Source organism: Balaenoptera borealis (assembly GCF_965194805.1).
Source record: "Balaenoptera borealis genome assembly, chromosome: 20".
In the NCBI taxonomy this organism is placed as follows: domain Eukaryota; kingdom Metazoa; phylum Chordata; class Mammalia; order Artiodactyla; family Balaenopteridae; genus Balaenoptera; species Balaenoptera borealis.
In genome coordinates this window covers 50,468,384-50,487,242 of record NC_138879.1, presented here as the reverse complement: position 1 = coordinate 50,487,242, position 18,859 = coordinate 50,468,384, and the positions used below count along the sequence as shown (strand labels likewise).

General features: G+C 57.8%; 2 protein-coding genes across 14 annotated transcripts in view; one reads left to right on the top strand and one right to left on the bottom strand.

Annotated features, from left to right (window-relative positions):
• Positions 1–294: 294 nt before the first annotated feature.
• Positions 295–5,559, top strand: PIMREG (PICALM interacting mitotic regulator; the record flags this gene model as incomplete). 6 transcript variants are annotated; one of them, XM_082372200.1, is made up of 5 exons in its annotated part: positions 295–654; positions 1,185–1,513; positions 2,937–3,232; positions 3,748–3,843; positions 4,595–5,559. In XM_082372200.1, exons 2-5 carry the CDS (start codon positions 1,220–1,222, stop codon positions 4,686–4,688), a joined length of 780 nt encoding a protein of 259 aa, XP_082228326.1. In that variant the 5' UTR covers positions 295–654; positions 1,185–1,219. The 6 variants fall into 6 exon arrangements, with proteins under 6 accessions (XP_082228326.1, XP_082228328.1, XP_082228327.1 ...); XM_082372201.1 differs by lacking the exon at positions 295–654 and adding an exon at positions 691–1,110; XM_082372198.1 differs by lacking the exon at positions 295–654 and adding an exon at positions 4,461–4,510 and having other exon boundaries at positions 4,868–5,559.
• A 112-nt stretch (positions 5,560–5,671) lies between these two features.
• Positions 5,672–18,859, bottom strand: part of PITPNM3 (PITPNM family member 3) — a 92,991-nt gene continuing 79,803 nt past the window's right edge. For all 8 annotated transcript variants that reach the window (XM_082372195.1, XM_082372193.1, XM_082372191.1 and 5 more), the window contains 6 exons: positions 17,584–17,700; positions 17,131–17,279; positions 16,700–16,849; positions 13,433–13,616; positions 11,399–11,527; positions 5,672–9,903 (listed from right to left, as the gene is read on the bottom strand). In XM_082372195.1, coding sequence (XP_082228321.1) covers positions 9,601–9,903; positions 11,399–11,527; positions 13,433–13,616; positions 16,700–16,849; positions 17,131–17,279; positions 17,584–17,700 — 1,032 coding nt within the window. In that variant the 3' untranslated portion in view covers positions 5,672–9,600. The remainder of the gene's footprint in view (positions 9,904–11,398; positions 11,528–13,432; positions 13,617–16,699; positions 16,850–17,130; positions 17,280–17,583; positions 17,701–18,859) is intronic.

Here is an 18,859-nt window from a genome sequence, read left to right as displayed (position 1 = left end):
GGAGGAGGAGGGGAGGTGAACCCAATCTGTCCCCTCTTCCAGGATGGACTTTCCTGGGGGTCAGCGCGGGTGGCAAGTTTGGGGGACAGAGGGTCAGTCTCCGGAAGGCACAGGGTCACGAGGGAAGTTTGAAACAAAACTTCCACAGGAACCCAAGGCTCCGAGCTCCCCCAGCCCAGGCTCTTTCTTACCAAACCACTGAGACCTCCAAGCAGGATGGGAGGGGCCCCTAGGAGCTCGGGACCCCGCCTCCGCCCCGCCGGGTCAGACCAGCCAGAACCCTTTGTAGTTAAGGAGGGAGCCCAGCGACCGGGGGCCGAGCGTCAGGAGGTGGCGCCGGGGCTGAGCCGGCGCGGGGGAAGGATTCCTCAAGCTGAGCGGGCGGGACCCCAGAATACAAAGAGGCCTCAACGCGCGGCTCCCGGCCCGCCAGACATCCAGAGGCATGAATGGGGAAAGCCGGGCCAATCCGAGGCAAGATTCACAGCCGCGGACGCAGGGGCCAATGGGATCCCCGACGAGGCAGCGAGGCGGGGACGGAGCCAATCAGCTGTGAGGACAGGGCCAGGGGGCGGATCCACGCGATGTTTCAAATCGTCTGGATGGGTGAGGAGCAGCTGTGCTTGGCGTCTGGTTAGAGTTGGGCGCTGTTGGGTGAGTGCGGGCCGGGGCGTGGTAGGGCCTCTGTTCAGAAGGGACGGGAGGTGGGGAGAGGGGACCTCCCGTTAGGACGGACACGGTATGTGGGGCTTCTGGGTATAGCCGGATGGACATTGGGGTGTCTGGTCAGCCCGCCAGAGCGCGTGGGGTCAGGGCGAACCCGTGAAAGAGCCGCTGGTCCTGCCCTGGACCAAGGGCTGAGGCTCGGTGGCGGCCGGCCAGTCCTGACTGCCTCCCTCTCCGCCTGAGGCAGATAACGGAAAGGAGGCTGGGATGAAAAGACAGCTTGTTTCAGACACTTGCAGCCCGGGACACCTTGCTGACCGGCCTTGTTCAGCCTCTACCCTCTTCTGGGCCTCGCTGACCCCTCTTCCAGGAAGCATCCTCCTTCCTGCACCCACAGTTGCCAAGTGCCCCACCCCACGGGCCCCCATCCCATCTCTTCCCCCGGTACTCAGGGTGTCTTCGAAGCCTGGGAATGGGACTGCGAGGGGACGCCTTGCTGACCTCCCTTTGATCTCCAGGGTCTGCTGGGCAGAACAGACTCTCGGCCAGGCAGATGGCTTCTCGGTGGCCGGCCGTGGGGACCTCCATGCGTCGGAGGTCCCTACAGAGCCAGGAGCAGCTGGAGGAGAGCGAGGCCCTACAGCCTGCAGCTGGCCACGCAGACAGCTCCAGCGGGGCCCTGGACTCCCTGTGCAGACAGTTCCAAAGGAGGCTGCCCCTGAGAGCAGTCAGCCTGAACCTCAGGGCGGGCCCCTCCTGGAAACGCCTGGAAACCCCAGAGCCAGGACAGCCCGGCCTCCAGGCTGCAGCTCGCTCAGCTAAGAGCGCCCTGGGTGCCGTGTCCCAGGTAATGTCGAACGTGTCCAGGTATGGAGGGCTTTCTTGATGCTGGATAATAGCTGCCCCCAAGGAGCCCCCAAGAATATAGACTCTGTGAAGACAGGGCCTTTGATTTGTTCATTGCTGTGTCCCCAGCACTCCAAATAGTTCCTGGCACGTAGCGGGTGCTCAACAGATAGCTGAATGAGTGAATGAAAGCAGTGTTGTGAGGAAACAGAGCCTCATAAGACAAGATGATAGAGCTGTATTGTGATAGGAAATTACATTCAAGGGGCTAATGGTGGGGGAACACCAAAAAGAAGCTTAGTCAGTGAAGGCTTCCTGGAGGAGGTGATTCCGTGGAATTCGCCCAGGAAAGGGTGAAGTATGAGGAGTGTACAAGGCAGGTGAAATAGTCCAGACCCAGGGCTGAGGGAGGGCAAGATGCTGAAGAGAACTGGCAGGAACTTAGTCTATGTGTGGCCGGAGGACAGCGAGCAACGTGGGACGTGAGAGGGGGTTCGGTGTGCCGAACATGTTTAGATGCTCCCAAGAGCGATTGGGAGCCCTGGGAACCAGTGGGAAGAATTTGCACCATGGTGGGAATTGGGTCCAATTAGCATCTTAGAACTTGTTCTTTAGCTACTTGATGAAAAGGGGGTTAGAAGAAGATTCGCCCCTGAGGGGGTCTGGGGGTCTGGCCTTGCAGAGGAGTGAGCAACTCCAAGAACTGCTCAGAAGGTAGCTTTGAGAGGATCTGGTATCAGATGAGAGGTGTGGGCAGGAAGAGGCCATGTGTGCTGGGGGTGACGGGTCCCTGGGCCTCCCAAGTGGCTGTGTCTCCAAACCTAGAGCTGGAGGTGTGGGGAGGCGTCACCTAGGAAGGACAGGAGCTGTGAGAGTGGACAGGCCTCCAAGGAGAGAACTGGGGGTGGGCAGGGCATCTCCTTGCTGTCTGAGTGGGAATCTGAAGGTTTGGGAGAGGGAAGCATTTCTGGACCCTTTGAGGAGAAGTCTCTGAGCCAAATGTCAGTCCCTGAGAAGGGTCTCTGTGCAACAGTGTGGACGGTAGATTAGAGTGAGGGAGACCAGAAGCCGGGAGAGAAATTACTTCACGGTATCCTGTGGGTAGGCCTGGTCTCCTCTGGGCCTCCCCTTTGAGTCTGGGTCAGTCTGTCCCGAAAGAGGGTTTGGGCTTAGACCAAACGCAGACTCCATGAGCCAGCGTGGTTCTGCTGCTGACCACGCACTCACCCCCGGGGGCCCTGAGCTGGGTGCTTGCCGTGGACCCATTCCACGTGGACTCATCTGCAACCCTCACCCTGAGACTAAAAGCTGCCTGGATTTGTAGGACCAGCTGGTGGGCTGAAGTGTTGGGGGCATGGCCTGGCCTCTCGGGGGTAGCTCACTCTTGGCTTGTCCGTGCTGACCTTTCCGTGTACCTGTCGCAGAGAATCCAGGAGTCCTGCCAAAGTGGCACCAAGTGGCTGGTGGAAACCCAGGTGAAAGCCAGGAGGAGGAAGAGAGGGGCACAGAAGGGCAGCGGCCCCCCCGGTCGCAGCCTGAGCCAGAGGAGCGCCTGGCTATCAGTGGCTGCCCCTGCCCGCCCAGCCCTGGACCCCCGCGAGAGGGAGCAGCACCGCCTCTCCACCCCGATGGGCCCGCATGCCCACCCTCGGCGGCGGTCCAGGAGGGAGGCTGCCTTCCGGAGCCCCTACTCCTCAGCAGAGCCTCTCTGCTCCCCCAGGTACGTGCGGTAGTGTCTGCCCCGCAAACACTAACTGGGCCCTGGGGGCTGCTGAGCCCCTCCTGGGGCTACCTGGAGCCAGGGACACCCTGAGCAGAGTCACATCCGTGCTGTGGCCCAGCTCTGCGCCCTGCTAGTGGGGGATCTGGGGAGGTCCTTCAGGGCCTTAGTTTCCCCGTCTGCCAAAGGAAGAGACGAGCTTAACTCTGGGAGGATCACAGTCGCCCGAGCCTCCGGGGAGCCCAAAAGCAAGTTCTGAAGCCATCCGGAGGGCTGAGGCTCACCTGTCTACAAGATCACCTGCCCTTGACCTTGTGGGCCTTGATCCAGCTTTTCTCTGCCATCTGCTCGAAGCTGCTCTGATGTCACTTCCTGGAATGGGGGTCTGCGGTGACACGTTCCCAGCCCGTGTGGGTCATCTGGGCCCATACACCAGGCCCGGTGCTGGATGGGAAGGGCTCCTATCACAGGTTTCCAACTAGTGACTGATATGTGTGGCTTTTCCTTCCGTTCAGTGAGTCTGACAGTGACCTAGAGCCCGTGGGGGCAGGAATCCAGCATCTCCAGAAGCTGTCCCAAGAGCTGGATGAGGCCATCATAGCCGAGGAGAGGTGAGCTGGCATACCATGCTTCAAAGGGACATGGCCAGGAGGGTCCGCCTTGAGCCAGCCACTTTTTTTTAGGCAGGCTCTGGCTCTGCCCTGCTGTGTGACCCTGGTCGGCCCTCTCCCTCTCTGAGCCTCTGTCTCCTCTGCAACATGCCTTGGTCTCCTCCTTGATGAAAGACCTAGACTGGGGTGGTGGTTAAGGACATACCCTGCATGTATGTGGCCCCCTGGGCCTTGGTCCCCCACATTTGTCCATCACGTGTGGCCAGGTCCCTGGTTCCTGAAAGACCCGCCCTTCCTCTGCCACTCCCCATGGCTCCTCTCAGCCCTGCCCGCCCATGGAACTGGGGAAAGCATCCTGGCTGCTGTGAAATGCCTGGTCTGTCTGCTTAGGACACCATCCCGGGGGCAGGGCCTGGGCCTGGAGCTGCCCTAACTGGGGGCCGTTTGTACGTGGCTGTGACGGCCTCTGAGGCGGGGCCTGCCGGCTCTGACTACATGCTGAGTGGGCCACGTCCCGCCACGTTGCCAGGTCTGCTCTTGTCTAGCTCAGGCGGGGAGGGTCCCTCAAAGCCTGCGGCACCCAGTGGCATCTGTCCCTCCTGTTTTCCCACCTCTAGTGGCGACATGACTGCTTCTCTCATTCATGACTGAGGACAGCATCCTGCAGGTAATGCCCTCCTCCTAAGCAGCTTTCTCTGTGTCTTCCCCCTCCTCCTCCTCCTCCTCCTCCTCCTCCTGCACGAGCCCGTAGACATACTTGGAGGCATGTTAAAGAACTGAGTCTTTTCTGGAAAAAGCCACAGAGCCGATGGGCCCCACAGAGCAGGAAGGTGCAAGTCTTCTGAGCTGCTCGGAGCCGGAGCTGCTGACCTCACTGGGCCCATCACTGATGGAGCAGAGCATACCGGGGCCCCAGGCAGCCGCAGCCACCTTCCAGCACCTCATTTCGGGGGGCAGTCTATGGTGTCCCCGCCTCCCCTGGCTTCAGCACTGTGAGGGGCATGAAGGGAGCTCTGTCTTGCAGGAAGCAAGCCACAGCTGACCACCATGCCCGCACACCCAGGATTCCTGGAGGACCCGGGAGCCGGCAGTGCCCCTGGGCCGCTGCAAACAAGGACCAGACTAACAAGGGCCTGCTTGTTAGCTTGGAGGCTGCTCGGGGGTCTCTGCTCTCCTGCTCCAGCCACGTCCCCGCCCACCAGTGACCACTTGCCGCAGTCTGCGACTGACTCGGGGAGACCTCGGAGAGGTGGGGGGAACTGTTCATTCTACTCCCCTTTGGGGCTTAGAAACTCATCCCACACGTGAGCTTTACAGTTGCTTCACTTGTAACGTGAAGTGCAAGCACAAGGTAATATCTGAGAGCTCTGAGCTGTGTACCCAGGAGTAGGGTCTGCAAAGAGTCATCTCCTGTGTCACCAGCGCAGTGGCTCTTGGGAACCCAGATTCTAGCCCTGCTGCCCACAGCAGAGCCCCGGAAGAAGGGATGGGAGAGAGTTCCAGGCCCCAAGACCCTGAGTCCACAGGTACCTATTTACATTCTCAGCACAGGGCACCGTGGGCGTTCAGGGAGAGGTAGCCCCGTTCAATAGCAATTTCTGCCCTTTGTAAATTATTTAAGAAATCTGCTTTGTCATTTTATTCGAAACAAACCAGTGTATGACTTTCCTAGATAACACTGCTTTTTCATAATAAAGACACTCTTTCTGTATCTGACATCTCTTCGTTGTCACCCTACCCCCTGCACCGCTCTGAGCAATAGGTCTGTGGTCCAGGGCCCGGCTTTGTCCCCCTCATCCACCCCGACTCCAAGCCAGCCTGCCCCCAGCTCAGGCAGAACATGAGCAACGGGAAAGGTCTCTCGGCTTAGTTCAGAGCAAAGCACATTTTAAAGGCAAATAAGGTTTTTATTTAAGTGACAACATTTGAGAGTTAAAAACCAACTCACATCAAAATCAAGACCAGTTGTAAAAATCTTTTAACTCTGTAAGCTGTTTTTTTCTTGTTAGAAATCTGATATTTTACATTTTCTTTTCTAACGGATTTTGTACAAGGCAGCCATGAGAAATAGAATAAACCTTTTTCACCACAGAACCGTCCACCACAAATAATACTGAGAGTTACATACTTAGGAACAGTCAGACGGACAAGATCAGACCGGCTGCCACCGCCGAGTAAACAAACAGAAAAGGACAGCGGGGTCCGAGGGTGGGAGTCCCTGTGAGCGAGCCACCCTACCGTCCCACCCCTCCTTGGTGTCACCTGCCTCTCCTTGTGCCAGTGAGGGTGGCGGTCAAATTCCTGATTTTTTTTTCCCATCCACCCTGTTGATTTCTCAGCAAGGAGACAAGGACCCAGGCCAGGCCTCGCTGCTTGGACTTAACCCTACTCAGGGGGGTGGGGTGGGAGGGGAGGTTTCTTTTGGCTGAGCCAAAGAGAATAGGTTTCCAGAGCACTGGGCACCCAAACCCCCAGGGATTCGGCAGGAAAGTTGGTTATTTAAGGCGGGGTCAAGCTGAGGCTCCGCAGGCAGGGTTCTCCTCCCGTGCAGGGCTGCACCTGGGCTGGGTGGGCGAGTGTCCCCCACAAAACCGGCGCCACCTCGGGACCCATTTCCACCTGCCTCGGGGTCCGCCTTTCATTTAACAATCGGCGCCACGTTTTGTTGGCAGGGCACTTCCGGGGCGTGGGTCTGGGCTCCAAAGCCGTCAAAGTACAGTTTAAAACCCATGAGATCCAGCCTCCTCCCTTTCAGGGAGCCCACCCCACCCCAGTAATGTCTGGAATCCTGGGGTTCAAATATGTTGGTTTTCTGTGGCCCAGCACCCAGACTGGAGGGCCATTTTTCCAAATGCATGAGTCTTACTTTTTTCTTTTTTTTTTTTTTTAATGTATCTGTTGCGGAGCCTAAGAGAGGAGTTGAGATCTTTAGAAAAATGCCATGAGGCCGGAAGAGCAGGCCCTGGCTACAGATGCACCCTGAACCCCCAACAGGGCGAAGGCAGGGGAGGCTGCGGGCAGGCCCTCTGTCGGGACAGCCGCCCCCCACCCCAAACTAGGAAGAACAAACATGCCACGCAGGGAACAAGGAGCTTTGGTCAGGCGGGAAGATCTGTCTTCCAGCTCCTGGGGAGCAGGCACACCGGGAGCTGGACGGATTCTCTAGAAAACAGCCAGACTGGGGGTCACAGAACTGCTCCAGGAGAGGCAGTGGCACCCCCTCCTGAGAACGACACAAGGTGGTTCTTTGTTTTCCTCCAACTTAACTGGAAGGACAAAATCAAACAAACCACTAGCAGAGAAAGTGCACGTTGGTTACAGAGTTGCCGTGAAGGCAGTACTGAAACAAGTCGAGTCTGATCACTATACAGAGCTCCAAGTACACACGTTCACACACACCGACCGACGCTCCCAGAACGCTGTGTTCACCACATCTCACTGTACACCTTCAGCATCTGAGGTGCAAGTCGTCAGAGCCCCAAACCGGAGCTCCAGGAGGGAAGGGGTGCGGACCCTCCTGCTGGGGCCCATGTCCCGGCTCCGATCCCCACACGCACAGAACCCTGCTCCCGCGGACTCCAAATTCCTCAGGGTCGCTGCCCTCTCCTGCTCCCAGCCTGGGGTTCTCAGAAAAAAGGGCAGAGGGACTCTAGCTGGGGGAGAAGTATCTCACGCTAATTATTTCATCACTTGAGAGCAACACATCAGTGGCTTCTGCAAAAAGGAGATGGAATTTCAGAGAAGCAGACCAACTCCGCCCGAGTTTAATTCAGCGTCTGTTTTGGAAAGGAGGGGAAGGATTGGAGTTGAGGTGGCTATGCCATATGAGCTGGTGCTCGACGGAGAGCCAACAAGGATGAAATGTTAAAGGAGGGATGGGCCCACTGCGAACCACCAGGAGGCAGGACCAGAGAGGAATCTGGGGGTGATCACCCCTCCCCAGCAGACTTGTCAGCAGCTCTGGGCGCAGATGCGGCGCTGGAAGTGGAGCAGGAGCTGGCAGGCTGGAGAAGACACAGTTCCAGTGGAGAGCAGGGGTCGGGGCTGGGAGCCCGGAGCCGTCCAGCCCCAGCGGCGCATCAAGTTTACCGGGTGATTCACAACAGCGGTGCCAGCTGCCCCCACCAGCAGCTGCCACTGGGGAGGACACTGGCCACATGGGACCTGCAAGAGGTAGACAGCAGAAGCGACACTGAGCTGACACAGGTGCCTGCTGGGTATACAGACGTCTGGGCCTAGGCAGCCCGGCCCGTGACACAGAACCTCGGCTGCAAGAGCTGGATCAGCCTCAGTGACAGCCCGAAGGGCTCAGAGGCAGCCCGGATAGCCCAACACAGCAGGTGTGGGTCTGGGCCAGGGAGCGGGGGAAGTGCAGGAGACCAACGCCTGGGCCAGGGGCTCAGCAGGAGGAAGGCCTGGGCAGAATTTGAGGGGCCCCAGGAGAGCCAAGCCCTGCCAACCTCAGGGGATGACCCAAGAGGAGGTTATGGGCACCAAACCAAGCTGAGTGGCAGGGGGAAGGGAAGAGAACACAACAGTTTGAGCCAAAATTACATGAACCCCCGGAGCTCTGGGACCTCAGCTGTTATGCCTTCCAGGAGTCAAAGGGAGAAATTGCTCTGAGCAGAGCTGGGGAGGGGGAGCCCGACCAGTGCTCTTTGGGGAATGTCTGTGTCCCTGGGACACCAGGTTTGGACATCAGTGCAAAGCAAACCTCTCTATGGAGCAGGGACCCCTTCCCAGCAACCCCACAGAAGGGCTTCCTTTGAAGTGACGGGGCAACGGCGGCTCCCTCCCGCCCCCCCTCTCTGCCCCAGCCCCTCTCTTAGTCTGCAAGGAAGGTATAGATCATTGGGCACTCTGAGGGGCTCTTAGGCCTGAAAAGCCTCAGAAGGCAGAAGTGCAGGACAGCCTAGGAGTCAAAATCTCCCACCAATCTCAGCTGGGGAGACCCCTCCAATTACAGAAGGAAGGCAGGGCCCAGAGAGGGCAAGCAACAGGCTCAAGGGCTCACAGCCTGCCCAGCTAGGCCAGAACCCAGGGCCACAGCCTCACAGGGGAGGGCACCAGGCAGGACTCCGGGAAGAGGCATAACTGTCCTCAAGGGCCACGGGAGGAAAGGTGAGAATACGGAGGACAAGAAAGAGGGGACAGCTGCAGGAGGACAGACCGTCAGCACCAGACCCCGCCCCCCAAGGGCCGTGGGCAAACGACTCAAACATGGGATGAGCCTAGGGGACATCCTCCCACTCCCAGAACGTGGCCACTTTGCCACGGGAGAGCCAGGCCCAAGATGGTGACCTGGGATGTCACACGGAGGGCGGGCACAAATGCCACGCGACCCTCCAGCAGGCAGCCAAGAAGCTGTACCTGCCAGCGGCTGTTGGTCCCTGGCCTGGGGGCTCCTCCCGTTAGGGCCTGCCTAGCATCGCTGCGGAAGCCTCAGGAACTCAGAAAGATGGTCGACTTTGTCAAACACTCCGGCTCCGGGCAGGCCTGCCCCCGGGATTACACAAACATCCACCCTCGCTGGGGCTTGCGTTGCAGGCGTGGGGGAGCCGCAGCGACTGCACTGAGACCCCTGGATCTCACCCCTTCGCAGCCCAGGGAGCCCCCCAAGGCCAGGCAGGGTCCTGCCCCCCTCGCTGGTCGGACACTGCTGGACAGACACGGGAGGGAAAAAGCAGGAAAAGGCCTGTGTCTGCCGGGGAGAAGGCAGCCCGCCGGGGCCCCCCTGCTCTGCGCACAGCCTGGCCCTCAGGGCACCGACTCGAACTTGGGGGGCCCGCGCGCCCAGCTGAGCGCGGACAGGGGCCGCTCGTGGTCCTTGTCGGACTCGGGCTGGCTCTGGGCCCGCTCGGGCTTGGGGTTGGCGGGCGGGTCGGGCTGCTGCACCGACATGGTCCGGCGCAGGTGGTTGCGCTTCCGCAGGAACTCGGGCTGCGCGTGGAGGCCGAAGCTGCCCTTGCGCAGGATCATCCGCGAGCTGTTCTTCTTGGGGCGCGAGCGGTGGCCGGCCTCCAGCGCGGCCAAGTGCGCGGCGTAGCCCTCGCTCAGGAACTGCGGAGGGGACGGGCGTCAGGCCAGAGGGGCAGGCGGGCCGTGGTCCTGCCCTTCCCCACACCCCAACACCGCCCTCTCCCCGGAACACCCAGCTGCCCCGGGACCTGGGGAGCTCACGACCGGTCAAGGCTCCCTGCCCGGCTCTGGGCAACTGAGCGCTTCTGTCTGTACCCGCGGGTCACGCCAGAGTTCCCTGGATTCCGGACGGGGTGAAGCTCCCATCCTTGTCACTTTCACTAAAATCCCCCAAAGGTAAGTCTCTCTCTCCCCTCCTCCAGTCTCTACCGCATGGAACCTCGTTATTTTCTGGCCTCCGCAGGTGCCCTTCTTGCCAATCCCTCTCCCTAGGTCCTCAGAACCTTTGCTACTCAAAGTGTGGGCCGCGGATCAACAGCATCAGCACGACCTGGACCCTTGACGGGTAGAATGTCAGGCCCCAGCCCAGGCCTAGGAATCCGAATCTGCATTGAAACGAGGCCCCCAGGTGATCTGTGTGCACCTTAGAGTTGACAAGCCCTGCTCTAACGGTCCCCACTCTGAGGTCCCACCATCTCTGCCCCTCCACCTGCTGGTCACTTTCAGGCACCTCCCACTCAACGTGGCCCAAAGAGATCATTGCCTTCCATTCAGTCGCCTGCTTTTCAATCCCAGTAATGGTACCACCTACCCGGTCACCCAGGTCAGAAACCGGGCGCCATCCTTGACTTTCCCTTTCTCTCGACCCATGCGTCTGATCCCTTCGTTACCAAATCCAATCCATCCTGCCTTAGAAGTGCCTCTCAGACCCTTGGCCTTCTCTGTCCTGCCACGGCCCTGCCACAGCTTCCCTCCTCTCTCCCCTTCCTCTAATCCGCCTTCCACCTGCAGCCTGACGGATCTCTCTGAATCACAAACTCACTGGAGAGCCGTAGAGTCCCAGCTTGGCAAGACACACAGGCCATCCAGGACCCGCTGCCCCAGCCCCCTCTCCCCTTCCCTCGCACATCACACTCAGCCAAGCTGAGTCACTTGCAGTTCCCATAATATACATGTGCTCTGCCGTCTCCTGACCTTTGCTTTTGCTGCTGCCTCTGTCACAAAGGCTCCTCCAACCTCAGGCCCTTCCTGGACAATTCCTTCAAACTCCCAAAAACCAGCCTTGTCCCTGAGTCCGGCTTAGCTGCTCCTCTCTGGGACCCCACAGTTCTCTGCGCTCCCTGTCATTCATTGGGGCTCCTGCCACACTGCACTGTCATTGTCTGCTCATTTTTCCATCTCCCCCACTAGACTGGATGACAAGACATCCGATTCCACCGTGGATCTCCCCTGCACCCAACGCAGGGCCTGGCCCAAAGCAAGCACCCAGTCGTGTTTGTTGAAGGAAGGAAGGAAGGAAGGAAGGAAGGAACAAATGACTGAACGAGCAAACCATGGAATAAACCTCCTCCTCCCCTCTCCCCTTTTGTTGGTTCCACCCCCTCACCCCTCAACCCCCAGCCCCACCTCTACCCACCTGGCACTGGGTTTGATACTTCTTGGTGGGCCGGCCCACAATGAAGATCTGGGAGGGTGGCAGGCCTAGCACGCTGTAGACGGAGATGTCCTTCGTGGAGCCATAGGCCGCGCTGATTTTGATGAAGCACTGAAACACAGGGCAGCTGATGGAGGGAGAGGGGGCCCAGCGCATCCCCACAAAGGATTCCTAGATGCCCCCCCAGGGAGCACTGCTGGGGGACCCTTTATCTGCACACTGATAGACTCCAAGTCATGGGTCCACCCTGCATCAGGAACCACCCCCTGCAGTGGCCTCCCCTCCCGCCCCACCCCCTGCACCGAAAGCCTGATACGGGCTCCACCCGTGAATCACAGCCCCACCATTTGCTGACCCCACGTGAGGAACACGATCCGTAGGTTACGAACAGTGGGGCAAAGTGCTCCTCTGTGGACGGGAACTTGAGTGCCAAGTTGACACAATCCAGGGCCAGGACTGGAGGCTGGTTCTGTCCTGACAATTCTGCTCTCTGGTTCTCCTGCCTGTCCGTGCCTTTCTCTCCATTCCGTGACTACCACCTGGATTCTGGTCCTTCTGTCTCTTGCTTGGGCAGCAGCCTCCCAACTGGCCTTCCTGCCCCTCGTTTCTCCCGCCAATCTGTTCTCCATACAGCTGCCAAAATGATCTTTCTACCACGCAAATTAGACACTGCCACTCCCCTGCCTTAAGCTTTTCCATGGCTCACCATCACCCTCAGCAGAGAGTCCATGGTCTTGCCCAGTTTCTAAGGTTTTCACGGCCTGCCCAGCCCAGGCCCCTGATCACTTCTGGGACCTCAGCTCCCACCTGACCTGAATCTGATCCAGCACATACCCCCATCCTGAATACCTGCAGCTCTGAGAACATCCCAGGCTCTTTCCTACCTCAGTGCCTTTGCACATGCTGTTTCTTTGGCCACAGGACAAACTCATACTCATGCTTCAAGACTCAGCTCAAAAGTTACCACCTCCTAGAAGCCTTCCCTGGCCTCTCCAGACAAAGCTAGGTCCTTTCTCCTCTATTTTCCCAAAGGGTCTTTTCTAATCACCCACTAGTAAACTGTCAATTTCCATGTTTTTCTTCCTGTAGATCAGGGATTGGCAGACTCTTTTGGTGAAAGACCAGATACTAAATATTTTAGGCTTTGCACTCTGTTGCAACTACTCAACTATTCCACTGTAGCTCAAAAGCAGCCATAAACAACCCGTAAGCAAATGAGCATGGCTGTGTTCCAGTAATACTTTATTTATGGACATGGAAATTGGAGTTTCATATAATTTTCACATGTCATGAAACCTTATTCTTCTCTTGATTTTTTCCCCCCAACCATGTAAGAGAATTAAAACCATTCTTAGCTCACAAGTCATATAAAAACCATGGGCCGGATTCAGCCCCTGGGCCATGATTTGTCAACCCCGGCTCTAGATCAGCAGTTCTCAAAATTTTGTAAGCATCAGAATCCCCTGGCGGGCTTGTTAAAATACAGATTGCTGGGCCCCCTTCCCAGAGTTTCAGATTCAGTAGGTCTCCAAGGGGGGCCAGAGACTCTGCATGTCTAATGAGGTCCCAGGGAACCCAGTGCCACGGGGCTCACAGTGAAAATCACGGCTCTAGGACATCCCGAGTTCTGTTTGCCTCTGTGCATCCCCAACACCCAGGACAGGGGAGGGAACACACTAGGCACTTAAATGTCTGTTGAAGGGATAACCAGATGCAGAGACAAGAGTTTAGGCTTTCGGGTCAGAAGATAAAGGATGAAAGGGTGACTCTGAGATCCTGGGCACATCCCTAAGCCTCACCTTTCTCACTCGCCCGTGGGGATAATAAGACACACCTCGCTGGGCAGTAAAAGGACCAGTGAGGTGCACGTGAATGTGCTTTGCAAACTGGGCATCCGCTTGGACAATCGGAGGATATGGGGTCAAGGAGGAGGCCTCCCCCACCCCGGGTTGAGGGAGGAGGGGAGGGGTGAGGAAGAGGGCGGTGGAGGAAGCCCTGCCCAGCCGGGACACTCACCTCCTGCATGAGGTTGCGCAGGAAGATGGCCTTCTGCCGCAGCGGGTCGTGCACCAGCCCGTCCGAGAAGAAGATCATGCCCTGTGGGAAGTTGTGCTGGGACAGCCACGACACCACCCGCTGCTTCTGCATGTCCGGCCGCCCCGTGATGTAGAGGATCATGTAGCCCAGGTCCTGCCAGTGCCTGGCGAGACGGCATTGCAGGGTCCAGCCCCGCCCCGTGCGGGCCACCCCCTGCCCAGCAGCCCGCCCCACTCCCCACTTTCCCCTGCCCCGAGAAGCCGGACAGGCTGTTCCCAGGAGCACTAGGGGAAAACAAGGGGGCACCCTGAAATCCGCACCCCCAGTTGAGCCCCGCAGGTCCTGGCCATCTCCCCCGGATGGCCCACAGGCACCAACCGCATGCCCACAACACGAATGATCCCCCCACTCCTGCCCCCTCTGGTTGGGTCCCCTTCTCCGTGATGCACCATCATCACTCAAGTTTCTGGAGCCAGAGAAAAGCCCCTTTGATTCCTCCCTTTCCTTCAGTCTCCCCTCCTTCCTCCTCCAATCAAGGAGCCTTTGATTCTACCCGGCAGGATCTTCACTCCATCCTCTCACTTTAACTCCACTTCTTAGCCTTAGCTCAGGACCCATCGCTCTCCTGGGTCACTACAAAAGCCTCCTGGGAGGCCCCTTTCCCTCCAGTGCCCCCAATTCCAAATCCAACCTGGGCCGTGCAACTTCAAGCAGGTTACTTAACGCCCCCAGGATTTCAGTTTCCCCATCTGTAAAATGGGTATAATAACAACAATTACCACCTAGGGTTTTCTGAAGGATGAAATAAATTCATCCCAAACAAGCCTGGCAGTGACTTTATTGTTATCCTTGGTACTGTTTCCATGGTGATTTCTGTAAATTGCACATCTAACCCCACTACTCCTTTGCCTAAAGCCATTCCTGGCTCCCCGGTGCCCTGAGGTCGCAAGGCCCCCCTGCACTGGTGGTCCTCCACACTCTGCCCTTGAGCATGGCAGCTCCCCAGCCACACGGAGCTGCTTTGCTGCCCCAGACAAGCCCTGTGCTCTTCTGCTGCACACCCCTGCCCTAGAGAGGCTTCATGGCTCCATCTCCTTATGTTCCCATCCCACCATCTTTCAAGGCCACCTCCTCCAGGAAGCCTTCCCTGCTTTCCAAGCAGGATCTGCCTGTCTCTTCTCTGTGCTCTCACAGTGGGCAAGTACTCTCTGTTGACATGGAATCCTGTCTGCAAGATGTCAGATGAGCCCAGGCCTGATTGCAGGCTTTTGTGGCCCTAGCCACTGACTGGCCACCATAGATTGGGGGTTTCCAAACCTGGAAGATGCTCTGAGAGATTTGGGGAGGTTTTGTAAGAATGCACAGGCTCAGGTGTCACCTCCAGAGTTCTGGTTAATTCTGAGGAGGTACCCAGTGATCTGTGATTATAAAAAGCAGCTTCTGATGCTTAGCAAGGTTTGGAGAGCATCGCAGCGACCCCAGGAGCCCATGTGAAGAGGTGAGAGCACCAGATGGACTGCCCCCCAGAGAGGAAGGACCACAGCCTCCCCTTCCCAGGTGTGGGAGGGGGACACTGACTTGGGAGGGGCTTGGAGAAGATACAATGGGAATAAAGGACGCACGCTTATAAGGAGGAGGTCGACCCCTGAAGTGAGCAGGTCCAGGGCCTGTTTCCACAAGGCCAGTGGGCATCTTGAGGTGGGCAGTCTCGTAGGAGTCCTTGAGCCAGACTAGTTTTCTCTCCCCACAGTGACCACTGCTGCTGGGGTGATGCAGGGCAGTCCCCTGACCCAGTCCCCAAGAACTCCCAGGGCCCGGGATCGGTCCCACTCTTGGCGTTCTGGTCACTTGGAGTCCTGGAGTACGGTTTCTCATGCCCATGGCTTGTTTTCTCCACTGGACTGTGAATTTCCTCTAACTAGGATCTCTTTCTGCATCACTGCCCAGCCTAGAGCCTGGCCCAGAGCCAGCCTCAGAAAAGAGTGGAAGGAGGGAGGCAGGGAGGGAGGGAGAGACTAAAGTGGTACCTCTCTTGCTTTTCTATTGGCAAACTCCGTTTGCACCTCTCTCAGCAGTACGATAGCCCTAGGAAGCTGTTCTTCCTGCCACACCTCCTGCCCTGTCCCAATCTGGCCTCCAACATCCAATGGCCCTAAACTTGCCCCACCTCTTCCCCACACATGGTCGTCCCTGTCCTTGCCACCTTCTTGGCCTATCAAAACCAGTTTTGTATTTTCTTCTTTTTGTCTTTCTGCATGTGCTAATATTTGTACAATGGCATGGATGGCAATATATATATATATATATAGCCGTCCTTCAGGAGTTGCCTCAAATGTCACCTGCCCCAGGAAGTCTGCTCTGCTTTCTCCAATCAGCTGTAATAGCTGCAATCTCTCGATTAGCACTGTGTGTTAGCTAGTCTCGAAAGATGGCCTCCCAGTGAGCCATGTGTCCCAGTATTCACACCTTTATGTGGTCCCTTCCCCTTGAATCTGGGCTGACCCTGCGACTCACTTAGAACCAATAGAACGTAGTGGAAAGGACACTGAGTTCCGAGGCTGGGTCCTCAGAACGCTTGTAGCCTCCAGCTGGGTCTCTAGGAACCAGAGGAGGCCGGTCACCATGGTGGAAGTCAGCCACCAGGTACAAAGTCTGGCTTGTCTGAGACCACCTGGCTGGCCACATGGAGCATCCACATGGAGAGAGAGAAAGAGGGACCCCAGCCGAGGAACAAGACACATGAGTTCATCATCCATCTTGAACATCTTGAACCTCCAGCTCAGTGGAGCCCTTAGATGACCCCCAGCCTGGACCACCACCTGACTGCCATTGCTGGAGAGACCCCCCATGAGAAACTCCCGGCAGAACCCAGTCAACGATGTGACAGAATAATAAAGTATGATCTTCAGTTGCTAAGTATGGAGCCATTTGCTACACAGCAACCGGTAATCAGAACACACCAATTTTATCCTGATTGGGATCTGAATGCAAGAGACCAGGCCTGATTCACTGCACAGAATGCTCAGACAGTGTTAGAATAAACAGAGGGAGGGAGGGAGGGAGGGCATCCGAGTTTCTCAAGGGCCCTCAGTAAATTACTCCTGGAGGTGAAGCCAGGACTCCTGGCTCCTGGCCCAGAGACCAGTGGAATTCCTAGCGGAAACTAGAAAAACACAGCCCATATCCCCCAGGGCTGCTGGCCCCTGCCCCGGGGGGACACATCCCCTGCAGGGAGGGAGCACTCACCGGACAACGTCCACTGCCCCCGGCCGGACCTTGGGGTCGCTCCCCATGATGGACACGCTGGCCGCAAAGGAGCCGTCGATGCTGAAGACCACGCACTCCATGCCCCGGGGCAGCACCGTGAGGTAGCTCATCGCGCAGGTCTGGTCGCCCCTGAAAGGTATGGCCAGCCGTGCGCTCAAGGTCAGGTGTCAGCCTGAGGCCAAGGTCAGCCCACAGCCGGGGTCAGAGCTCAGTTGGGGCCAGGTTGAAAGAGAACCTGGGCAGCATCTCCTGATGCTACAGCTGTGACCACATCTCATTTTCCTCTCTCCCTGCAGACAAGGACAGGGTCCAAAAGACAGTACCTCGAGGACCCCATCTTCTGGACAGGCCTGGCTGGCAGGGCCATGGAATTGGGTGAAACCACCACGAGAATGTCCCCTGGGTCTTACCTGACGACCATCTTCACGGGGTAGACGCCGACCCCCAGGCGCCGGGGCCGCGGCACGCTGTACGTGATTCGGCCGCTGCTGTTGGTGATCTCCGTGTCCAAGTGCACCCAGCGGCCGGAGGAAGGCTCTGCCATCACCAGGATGTCCACCTGCAGGCAGTGAGGGGACCAGGGGAATCGCTGAAGGCCGGGGGGCTGGGGCTGGGCTTGGGAGCTCTTCTCTGCCAAGACAGCAGGGCTTGGGGTCCTGTCCGATGCTAGTTCCTGGCTCCCACCACCTTTCCTCTTTCCACTGCAGCCGCACCAGCTTCTCCGAGGCACCCGGTCCATCCCTCACTCCCGCTATCCCTCCCTGACCTGCGTGAGCGTCTCCCACCTCGTGCAGCCAGGCCTTCCGCGGCCCTCACCCCACGTGCCACGTGGTACCCAGGAGGGGATGGCCCAGCCTCTGTACCTTCTCCCCGGTCAGGGCCACCATGTCGAGGGGCCCGTACATGAACCGCCCCACCAGGACCTGGGGGCCGTCTTCGGCGGCAATCACGTCGTTGGCCCGGTGGTTGGCGGTGACATTCTGGAAGGACAGAAACCAGCTCAACCTCTGCAAGGGGACTTGACCTGGCTTTTTCCTTCCATCAGCCACAGGATCAGCTGGAGGGTTGCGCACCTGCCGGATATTGCCTTCCTTCCTATTAACCTCATCAGAGTTTCTGAGATGTGTCCCCATGGAATCCACGAGGGAAACAGACCCTTAGACCCTCACGTTGTCTCCAAGGGGCCCTGGGCTCCTGCAGACCAGCATTCTCCGCTCTTGATCGTCCCCATGGCCCGGAGGTAACGCCAGTCCTCAGAGCCTGGCATCCTTCTAGACCCCCAGGCTGGAAACTGAGGCTCACCTTCACTTCTTCCTTCCTCATCACGGCTCACATCCAGTAGCCGTTTACCATCCGTCTTTGCTTCGTGGGCGATTTAAATGTCAAGGGTAGAGAAAACAGTGTAGGAAATCTCGTGTGGCCGGAAACCAGTCACGGCCATTCTGGTTCTGTTCTTCCCTGGCTGGATTCCCCCACCCGGCTCCAGATCATCCTGGAGCAATGCTGGACGTCGTGTCACTTGTCTGTAACTATCCCAGCATCCCCTTCCTTCTTCACGTCTGGTTTCAATTCATTCCGTAGCTCAAAGGCCTCCATTGGCCCCATCTGCCCACCACTCCCAGCCTGGCTTCAAGACCCAAACCACTCTATCTTCACAGAACCACCCACATCTGTGTCTTTTCCCACACCCAGGTACCTCTCACCTGGGCTCTGCTAGTAGCATCTTAAAGGAGCCCCCTTATTCAAAAACATTCCCCGTGGCAGATCAACCATCTTTATAAAGCACAGATCTTTTAAACCCCCGGGCCCTCGGGATGAAGTCCAAACCCTGAGCCTGGCATCAAAACTTTGCTGGGCAATCTTTTCAGTCCCATGTCCTGCTGCTGCCCTTCGAAGCCCCACTGGTTCTTTCAGGTCAGGCTCTGCAGAGGCCTCTGGGCCTTTGCTCACGCTGGTCCCCCCACTTTCCACGGCATCCCTGGTCCCCTGCCTCCTTCTTCCAGCCCATCCACTAAGACCTGACTCAACTTCGTCCTCTCCAGGAGGCATTGGTGGACTCCCCAGAGATGGTCTCTACCTCCGCTCAATTCCCATGGTATTTTAATTCACTTCAACAAACGTTTGCAGGCATCTCATCTG